Source organism: Sebastes fasciatus, chromosome 11 (genome assembly GCF_043250625.1).
Source record: "Sebastes fasciatus isolate fSebFas1 chromosome 11, fSebFas1.pri, whole genome shotgun sequence".
NCBI lineage: Eukaryota > Metazoa > Chordata > Actinopteri > Perciformes > Sebastidae > Sebastes > Sebastes fasciatus.
The window spans coordinates 27,423,561-27,436,756 of record NC_133805.1 but is presented as its reverse complement, the minus strand read 5'-3'; the positions used below and the strand labels follow the sequence as shown (position 1 = coordinate 27,436,756).

At 41.1% G+C, this 13,196-nt stretch overlaps 1 protein-coding gene across 4 annotated transcripts in view; it reads left to right on the top strand.

The window, feature by feature from the left end:
* LOC141777573 (guanine nucleotide-binding protein G(olf) subunit alpha) overlaps window positions 1-12,330 on the top strand; it is a 67,761-nt gene extending 55,431 nt beyond the window's left edge. For all 4 annotated transcript variants that reach the window (XM_074651964.1, XM_074651965.1, XM_074651967.1 and 1 more), the window contains 6 exons: window positions 17-90; window positions 3,074-3,132; window positions 3,324-3,444; window positions 4,679-4,809; window positions 4,902-4,969; window positions 9,838-12,330. In XM_074651964.1, coding sequence (XP_074508065.1) covers window positions 17-90; window positions 3,074-3,132; window positions 3,324-3,444; window positions 4,679-4,809; window positions 4,902-4,969; window positions 9,838-9,984 — 600 coding nt within the window. In that variant the 3' untranslated portion in view covers window positions 9,985-12,330. The remainder of the gene's footprint in view (window positions 1-16; window positions 91-3,073; window positions 3,133-3,323; window positions 3,445-4,678; window positions 4,810-4,901; window positions 4,970-9,837) is intronic.
* Window positions 12,331-13,196: the final 866 nt, after the last annotated feature.

The window sequence follows — 13,196 nt, the reverse complement described above, 5'->3', positions numbered from 1 at the left end:
TTCCATGTTCTCACAGGACCTGCTACGCTGCCGAGTGTTAACTTCAGGGATTTTCGAGACGAGGTTCCAAGTAGACAAAGTGAACTTTCAGTAAGTATTGCTCAGCTTTCACTCGGACATGAAACACACGGGATGAAGACGTGTTTTCCCTTTGCTGGTGTGTTTGTTGAAGTTTATTCTTTCTTGCACAACGGTCAAAGACTCTCTTTCTCCGAAAGTAAAACAAATTATATAACATTTTTGGTTCGCAAATTAGCTTGTTAGCAACTTCTATACTAATTTGAGAAAAAGACTGCCTACATACATTTGTTATCGTATAAGTTCCCCAAAAAACTCTGGAGAACAAGCCGCACTTCTTTATGGCATACGATTTCAGAGAAATCAGAGAAAATTAAAGCTTGTTTCCAAACACAGAACATCCAAAATATCCCAGTACCTCCTACTCAAACAGGAACAAGAGGGGTCTGGCAAAATATGAAGTAGATTTCTTAGAAATAAAGACAAAAAGAAAAAAGAGAGAAAGTCCAAAAGCATCAATGTGCTTCACTTAATCCTTTTACTTCCGCCTTTTATAAAAGAAACCGACACAGGTGACTAGGGTTAAACATTTTACCTAATATATATCACATGAGTCTTCCACAGTTGCTTACTGTACTTACATTCAGGCAATTATTTTTTGTATTTCTGAAATGTTATCTTTAAATATGCAAATGAGGAATGATCTTATATGCGCTAATTTGCATACATTTCAAGAACAGAAATCTGAACAAATTCTTGTTTCATTTTTTTGACAGATTAGAGTCAAAGGTTTTTACAAAGGGGATTTTGGATATTTATTTTTTATCACTCCATAAATCAGAAAAACTGTCAACAGCCATAAAAAAACAAAAACATTTTCGCCATGTTTTAAGGAATACAATATTATATAAATCAGGATATGAATGATTTTTAACAAACCTCTCTGTAAAAACCTTCAGAATATAGAGAGGAATGAAACTGGATAGTTTGGTGAATGTAAGTGCTACTGAGGTGGAGATTTCTGACTCAGAGTCTGAGAAAAACCTAATTTTGAGAAAACATGTATTAGATATCACCATGAAACTTCCCCAGTTGATTACTTACATTAAGGCAATTATTTTTTGTATTACAAGTTTTCAGAAATGTTATGTTTATATATGCAAATGAGGCATTCTCTAATGCTGACTTTGGGTGAATTTAGGAGAAATCGACAGACACAAATAGACAACGTGTAGTAAAAATAAACACCTAAATGTGGATTTTGGATGTTTTCCTTCCACTTGTCTGAAAGGAGACATTTTATGGAAGCAAAAAAAGCCCGAAATCTCAAAATTGATCAGTGCATGAAATGCAATGTTTTTGCCTAAGGAAATATCTTCAGTCCTGTCCACATTCTTTCATATGCGGCAGCTTCTCCTAACTCCCTTAGCCATCCCTGAAAAGGAGGTTTTCCAGCTTCTGCTTATCGTCAAATCATTATTGAGACAACGAAAACATTTAACTGTGCCTCCTTTTGCATCACTGTTGTACCGGTAATCCCAGTTAAGAGTGCCCTCTTGGGTGTTATTGCTGTGTATGCCTTGGCCTCGTGTCTGAAATGACATTAGTTCATAACAATAATGAACAAAACGCTGAACCCCAACCTGCTCGGCGGCCTGAAGCTGAGGTGGAAAAGAACAGTAAAACGTTAAATGAATCCTCCGTGATCGTCCGGTGTGATTTCTGAGCCTGTTGGAAGTTTTTGACCATCGGTTGCAGTTGTTATAAGAGCAGCCAGTAAATGTTTTGTAACTGTTTGGATGATGTCAGATGAGATGACCCATTTCCGCAGTCGCAGACACAACAGACTTATTCTACCATCTGAAACGGGCCTTTGTATCAAATTATATCATCCTGAATGATTGATATAAAAGCCCTGGGACATGACTTCCCTTTTTCATTATTCAGCTTTGATGACTTCCAAACATCCAGCCAGGGTCACGCAGGATACGGAATATGTGCAAATAATGCTGTTCTTCATATTATTTATTCATTAATTGATTATTCATGTATCCAGACTGGTCCCATTAGAATCCAGGACTCGAGATCAGGAGCAGATTTAGCTCAGGACAGAGAACAGATCGTTTGTGATGATCTAAAAAAATGTTTCTTTATATGAATAATCATCAGGGCTGTCAATCGATTAAAATATTTAATTGCGATTAATCGCATGATTTTCCATAGTTAATTGTGACTAATCGCAAAACGATCACATTTCTCCTGTTCAAAATGGATCTTAAAGGGAGATTTGTCAAGTATTTAATACTCTTATCAACAGGGGAGTGGGCAAATATGCTTGATTTATGCAAATGTATGTATATATTTATTAATGGAAATCAATTAACAACACAAAACAATGACAAATATTGTCCAGAAACCCTCACAGGTACTGCATTTAGCATAAAAAATATGCTCAAATCATAACATGGCAAACTGCAGCCCAACAGGCAACAACAGCTGTCAGTGTGTCAGTGTGCTGACTTGACTATGACTTTCCCCAAACTGCATGTGATTATCATAAAGTGTGCATGTCTGTAAAGGGGAGACTTGTGGGTACCCGTAGAACCCATTTTCATTCACATATCTTGAGGTCAGAGGTCAAGGGAACCCTTTGAAAATGGCCATGACAGTTTTTCCTCCCCAAAATTTAGCACAAGTTTGGAGTGTTATTTAACCTCCGTGGTTGGTACCAATGGTTTCCTTAGGTTTTCTAGTTTCATATGATACCATCTTTAAAACTAAAACTGACCCCACTACAACCTCTTAAGATTGATTGTGTTAATGCATTAAAGAAATTAGTGGCGTTAAAACTAATTTGCGTTAACGCGTTATTAACACGTTAGCTTTGACAACCCTTATAATCATTAAAAATAAAAGTGGAATATAAGCATTCACAGGCCAGCCAACTGCAGTACAATATGTACCTGACGTCCCACTAGAATGTGAACTCTTTGATTAAAGAGGGCAGCAGCGAGTGTGTTGTTGAATCTGACCCAGTATTTTGTCTCCTCCATAGCATGTTTGATGTTGGAGGCCAGAGAGATGAAAGGAGAAAATGGATCCAGTGCTTTAACGGTGAGACTTTCAGCCTTTTTCTTCTTGTTCTTCATCAAATAGCCACACTGCTCTCCTCCTATCATATCTCGTCTCTCTTAAAGTATTTTCTGCCAGCCTCAGCGTCACGTCACCTCTTATTTTTGGGGGTTAAGCCTAAACAAGTGATGTCAGAGAGCTGTCCTCATGTAGTTCCTCTCCTCTCCTTCCAGACGTCACTGCTATCATCTTCGTGGTGGCCAGCAGCAGCTACAACATGGTAATAAGGGAAGACAATAACACCAACAGGCTACGGGAAGCCCTGGACCTCTTCCGCAGTATTTGGAACAACAGGTGAGTCAGAAACATGGATGAAGTTTGAGCCGAGTGGTTAATTCACATGTCGGGGTCCTGGAGGGCTTTCTCTGCTGTGTTAAAGGGCGGGTCCATCTGTGTTCTTTTCTGTTTTTTCAAATGGAAATGCCCACTCAGCCGTTAGCAAAACGCAATGACGTAGGTTACCAAAGTAAGCTAATCATGAAGCTAATCAATAACGTTATGAATGCTATCACGAGCTGAGCCAAGGTTAGCTGTGCTAGGTTTGGAAATAACTAAGGGTTAGTTTGGATTTTTTGAAGTAGGTATACTGCGTTCTGGGAGGTAAAATTACTGTTTTTGTAAATGGAGTCTGGCGGCTTTGAAGAGAGCGATATAATGGCTTCAGTTCCCCGTCAGAAATGGCTGTTTGATAGCGAGGTAAAGTGGCTGTGGACAAAAGCAGCAGAAAAATGCATTTTAGCCGCCTAACAAAAGGCCCACCTAAAAAAATCAATATCAGTTTAAGTGTACGCCTTAATTAAAATATTTTCACCACTTTGCCTCGCCGTCAGACAGCCTTTTCCGACGGAGAACTAAAGCCGTTATATCAAAGTCTTCAAAGCCGCCAGACTCCTTTCACAAAAACAGTAATTTTACCTCACAGAACGCAGGAGTTGTGACTTTTCTGATCGGAACTACCGCGACCTCCACAGCAGTACGTTGCTTAGCTTCTGTGCCGGTACTCCTGTCTGCTCCTCCAAACTGGGAGCGTGCCGACTGCCATCTAAGTTACTGTATGTAACATTAATACACTCACTATAAGGATGTACAGTATATGTACATATAGCAGCGTCATCAATGCAGAAACCTACGTCCGGTCAAGTTGGAAAAAGTTTTTAGAAGGGCTTGGGGGAAATATAATTTTGACGCTAAAACATAAATACTTTGACCAAAATGTCAATGTTTGGATTTGAATACAAAAGAAACACCTCTTTCGATAATCAACACAACCTGATGACATAGCAACTAAACTGATGTTCAAAGGGCCGTTGTTCCATCTCTTGACTGGGGGTCTATGTCTAAATATTCTGTGCAACTTAATTCAGGTGTTGTTTATTCTGTTGAAATGCAAAACCGCATCATTTCCCTCCTCATGTATTCACACGCATGAAAAAAAAGTATTTATTGTTTGAATGAACTGTTGCTTTATTGGGAGCCACGCTGACTCTGCATGCAGTGCTAACACTGTTTCTTTAATGTTGTATTTCAGATGGTTACGCACTATATCGGTCATATTATTCCTGAACAAGCAGGACATGCTGGCTGAGAAAGTATTAGCTGGAAAATCCAAAATTGAAGACTACTTCCCCGAATATGCTCGCTACACCATACCAAATGAAGGTTTGTGCCCCACCGAAACACCCTGCGTACTAATGGAGTTCTTTTCTCTTCACGTCGGTCAGCGTTAAACTGTCACTCTCTGGTTATTTCAGCAACTCCTGAACCCGGTGAAGACCCAAGAGTGACGAGAGCTAAGTTCTTCATCCGAGACGAGTTTCTTGTAAGTATATCGCTGAACGTCTGGACTGTTTTCAAAGTGAGAAGTTAATGAATGTCCAGCCGTGAATAGCCCGTTAATTCATAACTCAGTGTTTTACACTCTGCCAAACACAAATGCCAACTGTGCATTTTATGTCGCTTTGAACTTGATAAAACACTTTTGCTGATTGTTGCTTTCCCACGAGGACAGGTCGTCTGCAGATGAGCTGCTGGAGAACAATAGTTTTTAGCAGCCAGTCATGTTGCTGTACATCCTGCAAAATAATCTTATAACCCAAGATCCACCGACTAGCTTTTATCTGGAGCTGTCTCACGGTGTTCCTCAGCGGATATACGGTTGTTTTACTGTTACATTACATGTTGAAACGGTTTCTAAAGCATGCACAAGGGGAGGGCATATGCATTGAAACAGACATCGGCCTATGTTACTGATATGTGAGTGTTGAATAATGCTATATAACACTTTTTTAGTCCCAGCCGCCAGGATGAAGTGACTGAGGGGGCTGTTGAAAATTGCGAGGGGGGAATTTTTTTTCATGAAATAAAATCAATTGATTTAACCATGCAATAGCCCCAGAAAGACTAAATAAAAACAACAACAACATAAGGCTACTGTTTCAAAATCAAAGAATATATTGATTATTAAGAGCACTTGCATAAGAATTAAACACTTTCCCAGAGAGATAAATATATTCTCTTTCAAAATCAGCTGTTTGTAGCTTGCGGGACTCTCTTTCTCTCTTTACAGTCACGACAAGCAAGCATGCTAATGGTACATGTCCACGGCCTCTGTCCTTTCCACGCGATAAAAAACACCCCTGTGGACATGTGCCATTGGGCTACATCCACACAAATGCGTTTTCGTTTTAAAACGCATATTTGCTTAATTTATGCTATAGCGTCCACACTACTCCGGCGTTTTCGAGCTTCTAAAACGGAGACGCTGCTGACCTCGTTCTAGCTTTAAAACTCCGGGCTTGCTTTTTAATCTGGATGGACAGAAACGGAGATCTTTTGAAAACGATGATGCAGACACCCACGTTCACTTCTTGATTGGGTTTTTATCAGTCATGACGTGTCCTTCCCTGATTCGTCACGCCCCATCACATGAACCTCGGCCACCAGTGGTTAATTTCAACACTGGATAACGAGTTACAAGTGTAAAATAGGCGTTGGTGTAATGGATACCAAACTCGTGACCTTAGTGATGCTGAGTGAATGAACCCTTAGATGATGGTTCTATGAATGTCATTTACAATCTCCACAGGTTGTCCGGTAAGAACATGAATATGATGACGATGTATCAATTAGTCCAGGTCACACACACTCTCTTTTTGATACCACTCATTTATTGATTGAAGATGGGTTTTTTAAATCCTTTTGTGAATAGTGTGGATAGTGAGGATAGTGAGGATAGTGGTTACTAAATACAGAAAATAAAATAGAAAACATGAGCAGGTATTAGTAACATGAAGTAATAATAAACAAACAGTATTGTATGAAATACAATGCAAGCTAAACAGTTTAAAACAGGAATAAAAGGAAGAGAACGCAGCCTTCTGAACTTTAAGGGAGCGTCAACAAATAGCAGACTCAGGCTCTCAGGCAGTACAATGAGCAGAGTGCACACAGAGGGTGATATGAGTAATTGTGCGACGGTCCCTTAATGACGGCCGCATATGCCCGTTCACTGCGCTGTTCTAACTTAAATGATGTTGACACATAAACACACAACTTATCATTCAAACTCTTATAGACAAACGAGTATGAGTATTATAACATGATACAGGTGACTTTAGAATTATTATAACGATGCAGTTACTAAACAATAGACAACTATAACAAATACTCACTTTCTCATGGACGCACAGGAAAGACCATATCAATAATAAATAGAAAAGAGTCCAGAAAGGTGCAACACTGATACTGAGCTGAGTTGGAGGACAAATGAGGCTTGCGATCTGCGCAGAAGGTGATTGGAATAACAGCACTCTCTGATCATGTGAAGACCATGCGCCAAGCCACAGACTATTGGTCCGTGCATGTGATCAATGCATGGGCTGGTGAGGGGATGCTTTTGGTTAAACTGCTGCACCTTCTGAACAACAAGCGTTGCTGACCTTGTTGTCAATGTTAGCAGCTGTTATGCAGTTAAATTAAGCATTTTATAATGCAACTACTGCCCACATGTGCAGGAGGTAAGCTATTATTCGAGCGCTTCACATTAATTCCTGTGTCCAGCGCTGCTTCCTGTTTACACCGGCGTATGCGCATGCCCAGTGTAGGTGAATGGTCATGTGATATGTGTTTTCAGGCGTGGTAGTATGGACGGAGATTCATTCTGAAACAACCCTAAAACACTTGTCTGGATGGAGATCGTTTAAACATATTGGTGTGGATGTGTAGTCTAAAGCTGTGTTCACACTAGGAGCGACAAAAACAACAAACGGCCAAGCGTGGCCAGTAGCCACTGAAGTGTTGTTCAAGCGCTTATTGACGTAGTTATATCGTTAAATAGCTCTGTGGACTGGCTAATGGCATTTTTTTTTCAGATGGAACGGAACAGGGTGAAACAAAAGCTTATGATTGGCTGACGCTTCACCGCGTCATTGGAGCGCCGAAAAAAGCTGAGACAGGCTCAACTTTATATATAGCACGTTGGGCGTCAGTGTGTAGCTTCTAGGTCCCGGCTTCCATTGAACATGACTGGTAGCCTGTTGCTTTGTCGCTCGTAGTGTGAACGCAGCATAAGAAACTGAACTAAGAAACCGTGTTCTGCCTATCAAATCTCCTCCGCACCTACACACGCATCATCTACACGCTAACAGCGCGGTCTATGGTTGCGAAACAACGTAGATACATGTCAAATGATTTGCAGCAGTCAGTGGGTGTCGGTGACAAATATCTTTTCGTTTGTTTGAAGTACATTTTTTTCAGAAAAAACACAGATACAATTCAGGCTTTTATTCATAAAAATATTATATCAGACTCCAAAAGTCACCCGGGCCACGGCCCCTCTGGCCCCCCGCCGCCGCGGTTTATGTTTTAAGGTCAAAAATAAACTCCGACGCTTAAATTGAATCACATTTAATTGAGAAAAGCCCGATGTTACGTCTATATTTTGTCACATGTCCTCCCCTTCTGTCCCTTCATGAGTTGGCCAGTGTTTTTCTTTCATACTGGAATAATAATGGCACCAGTGATTTAGCTTAATAACCAACATTGTTTCATTTAGTCTGACAAAGGGTCGTAGTTGTTTGTCCCTGGAGGTCAGTTATCTCACTTTCTAGAAGGGACAGTAGGAGGGGTGAATTTCCTAGAAAGTTTTGCCAAATTCTGCTCCTGTTGCCTGGAAAAACATCCCAGCGAGATTCTGGGATTGTTGCATGAATGTATTTGTGTGTTTGTTCGTTTGGACACTGAAGAATAATTTGTGCCACAACAAGCAGTGCTTGAAGTGGAAAAAAATAAGTGCCAGTACTCTCTTAATCACATGTTGGCGTGTGTATCGGCCGGTATCAGCCTCTAGCAACTTCTTCCCTATTTATTCATTACTTCTTTAAGCATGTTATATCGTGTCAGTCATAATCAGCTGGGGTTTTATTGCTATTATTATTGTACTTGTACTATGCACCTTCTATATTAGGCCATTTATACTCCAATAATATTCCAACTGGAACATTATAGGGTTAAGGTGGTGTGTTTGTATATTTACCCATAGTATTAATAGTTAGTGCTTTCCTGTGTTATTTATTTACATCATTTTTGACCATTATTAGTGCTAGTCAAATGATTATTTTATTATTTACACATATCACAGACTTAGTCTGAACTAGGGCTGTCAATCAATTAAAATATCTAATCGCAAATTAATCACACATTTTTTATCTTTTCAAAATGTACCTTGAAGGGAGATTTGTCAAGTATTTAATACTCTTATCAACATGGGAGTGGGCAAATATGCTTGCTTTATGCAAATACATTTATATTTATGATTGAAAATCAATTAACAACATAAAACAATGACACATATTGTCCAGAAACCCTCACAGGTACTGCATTTAGCATAAAACAATATGCTCAAATCATAACCTGGCAAACTGCAGCCCAACAGACAACAACAGCTGTCAGTGTGTCAGTGTGCTGACTTGACTATGACTTGCCCCAAACTGCATGTGATTATCATAAAGTGGGCATGTCTGTAAAGGGGAGACTCGTGGGTACCCATAGAACCCATTTGAAAATGGCCATGACAGTTTTTCCTCGTCAAAATTTAGCGCAAGTTCGGAGCGTTATGTAGCCTTCTTTGCAACAAGCTAGTATGACATGGTTGGAAACAATGGCCAGTGGTCCCTCCGCCTCACTCCCCACCGCTCTGGAGGAGGACAAGCGAACTAGCCAGCCATCAGTCTTTGGAGTTGCGTCTGCCGTCTTCCCAGCGAGCTGCGACCACACTTTACGGCCCCACTGACGTGTGTTATCACCATAGCGACTAACAACAATCGCCACTTTCTTTTGTACTAGTCAAATAGGTCGTGTCTAGAAGGTCACACACGAGTTGGGAAACTCTCGCGAGATGATTAAGGTTAGGATAGGTCGTCGGGCAGCGAGTCTCGCGAGAGTTTTTTCAAATTGTTGCCAGATTTTGCAATTTGTGGGTTACCTTCTAGACACAACTAGTCAAATGACCACGGAAAACCGTTCAGTGTCCGTTCTGCTCCCATTTTATTTCTATAAGCACACCTTAAGGAATTGAAGGAATTCAGAGACTAGTTGAAGGTTGAAAGTGGCCTCAAGAGGAGCTTGAACCCGGCTCAGATTCTATTTCATCCCCTTAACGTCTTCTGTCCCGTCTCCTCTTGTCCTCAGCGGATCAGCACTGCGAGTGGCGACGGCAGACATTACTGCTACCCCCACTTCACCTGCGCCGTGGACACAGAGAACATCCGGCGGGTGTTCAACGACTGCCGGGACATCATCCAGAGAATGCACCTGCGGCAGTACGAACTCTTGTGATGGGAGACCGCCTCCGTCAGCCTTCTGTGTTTTTCTCCACCATTCTGCATCCTTGACGAACCCTTCCTCCTCCTCCTCCTCCTCCTCCTCCTCCTCCTCCTACTCCTACTCCTCCTTCACCCTTACTCCTCACCCCTCTTCCCCCAAAGAAACCCTCAACAAACCCCCCTGACCACCCCTCCTGTCGAGGACTATGAAGTACTACTGAAGTGTGTCAAATCCTCTTCCTCTTCTTAACTTCTTAGCTTTTTGTACTTCTTTTTTCTTTTTTTTTTCTCTCTCTGAGACCGATTCATCCCCATTTCACCGATGTGAAAGGAAGGTTGGGGAACAAAGTTGTTGCGTGCCGCTTCTTGTTTTCTTCTTTTTCTTTTAATCCTTCCTTTTGAATGCCTTGATTTTTGTCATTCCACTAAGCCTTGGGCTACCTCCTTTTTTCTTTTTCTTTTTTTTTGCCCCTTTGTGTCCTTCTGTTTTTTGGCTTTGTCATTGGACCTGGACTGGTGGGTGTGGATACATAAAACACACCGACAGGACCTCAGTGTAGAGGCAGTGTGTGTGTGTGTGTGTGTGTTAACGTGTGTGTGTGTGTGTGATGAAGAGAAGGAGGAATGCCATGTGAGCGAGCGCATGTGTGTGTGTTTATGTTTGTCTGCCGGTCAAAGCCGGCATCACCACCATGACCTTTGCCCCCCCTTTTTTTTTTTGCCCCGTCACCCCCTCTGAGCTGCTTCTTCTCTCCGCGTGGACGCCGACTGGACGACACCGGAGAGGAAAGGTGGAGTGGACGGAGGGGAACCGAGTGGATGAAGAGATAAATGCACTTTGCATCAGGTTCCTTAATAACTTTTTTTTTCTTTTTCTTTTTTGTTTGTTGTTGTTGTTTTTTCTCCAGAGGAAGCATACACACAATGTAGCATCACAATATTTATTACCCTGTCACGATGTTAGCTTGCCGAGCTGCAGGGTGCACCGAGCAGCCGAGAGACATGTGGAGCGAAAGATTAAAGTTGGGAGGGGTGGGGGGGGGGCAGGAAATACGACGACGACACGAAGAAGGATTTAAATGAAGGAAAAGGGACTGAGCTCTCTGCACCTTAGCCCTGCTGCCTCCACGGACTCGGACCTGCCTCCTTTTTCCACACAAACCATCCTTTTAGCTTAGAGATACTGATGGGAGGGGAGGGTGGGGGGGACGGGAGAGAAAAATGTATTGTTCTCTTTTTTTTTTTTTTTTTTTTTGTTAACTTGTACACTGTGCAAGGTTGAATTATCCTGTACAGACTGTAAAATGTAATATTATTTTGTACAACTTAATTGAAAGAAAAACAAATCTACTTGTAGATCTTTGTGCCTTGATTATGGCTGTACCTGTAAATGAGCTCAGATGTAAGTATGTTTTCGACTGCGCTGTACAGCTTGATGTCAATCTCTATCAGCAGCGGAAGACTGCGGGTAGGGGACTTTCTCTGTAGAGTTTAGTTTTTTCTGGTTTATAAAAAAAAAGGAAATGCTGTTTAGTAAAAAATAAAAAATAGGGAAAAAATCCTAAAAACCTGTATACATTATGCAAATTAACCACTTACCTGCAGTGAAGACCAGATGTTGCAGCGCCATGCCTTTTTTTTTTCTTTCTTTCTTTTGTTGGTTTTATTTTTCCTCCTTTTTATTATTTTTGATTTCTTTTTGAATTTCACAGCTTTAAACAAAACATTGGAAATCCATTGAAAGTGTCCAAATTGCAACCTGGTGTTGTTTTAATAGGAACCAACGTTTTTTCGATATGAAGTGTGTCTGAGATCTGTACTGATGTGCGTGCCTGTGCGCATGTGTACATAAAACAAACATAGACTCACAGACGCATTGTGTGTGTGTGCGTGCGTGCGTGTGTGCGAGCGAGAGGCGAGTGCGCGTTGTGTGTAAAATTTTATAAATGTATGTACATGTAAATTTATAGGTCTATATAAATATATATGTACAATTATACATGTTTAATTATGTGTGTGCCTAGGTGTACATACCTATGTATGTATACGGTAAATATGTATACATACACACATAGGAAAGCATGTTTAGAATGGAGATGAATAAATGAGAGCGTGCAATATTAGTAATTCTTTGGTCCTTTGGAGCCATACCCAATGGCACAGGCACTATGAATGTGTGAGCAGCACCCAACAAGACAAGCTCTTCTCCTTGTACAAACAGCATCAGCCTTTTCTTCTGCTACAGTACACGTCTATCCCCAAAAGAGAGTGAACTGACTGGAGGTGCAAAAACCTTGTTTGGCCTGGGAGGATGATTAAATGACATTTTTATTTTCTTTAAATAAAGAGGCACATTAGAGGACTTTGCTTTATTTCCATCTTGGTGTCCAGTTGTGTCCAGATTTGTTACCTTGCTGAGTTCTTTTTGTTTTTGTGGATGCTGCAGTGCTAGATACAGTACAGTATGTGGGTGAGGAGGGCCGGGTACATTCAGTATCTTTATTGTGTTTTGGTATAAATATAGGCCTTTTTTTTCACAGCTGACATTTTGACTGGTCATAGTAGGAAAAGCACAGGTGTTACTAATAACATTAAAGATGGCTCTGTTGTATTCAAGTGTCCCTGAAAGGAATGACAGTGTTTTATATTTATGGTGACAGCGTGCAAAATGGACCATTTCACAGTTGTAAACACCCCAAATGGGTCGTGTCTAGAAGGGAGCCCGCAAATTGCGAAATCTGATCTGAGATCTGCAAAAACGTACGAAAACTCCAGCGAGACTTGCTGCCCGACGACCTATCCTGACCTACACTTTTCAAGGTCAATGCCTGACCTAACAATCTCGCAAGAGTTTCCCCAGTTTGCTGGTTCCCTTCTAGCCACTACCTCCCAAATGTGTCTCAGTATGCGCAGTAAGATCTGGTCTGCACTCGCCAAAATTGAGCCAATCGCAACGCAGCTCCACTTACACTGCACGCGTGTTATACCCCATGACCCGTGTCCCAGCCTCTTTCAATAGGCCTTGTTGCAGTGGATGTGAATGACATCAGCTGACAGGAAGTAAACATGGACCCAAGCTTTTGCTTAGCAACGTAATTCCATTGAAACCGACTATACCAGGACCCTGAAACTGAAGCAGCTAAATGGAACTCAACCATCATTAATTTGACTATTTATACTTGTGCTTTTCCTACTGTGACACGTATCTGCTGTGAAAAAGGCCTG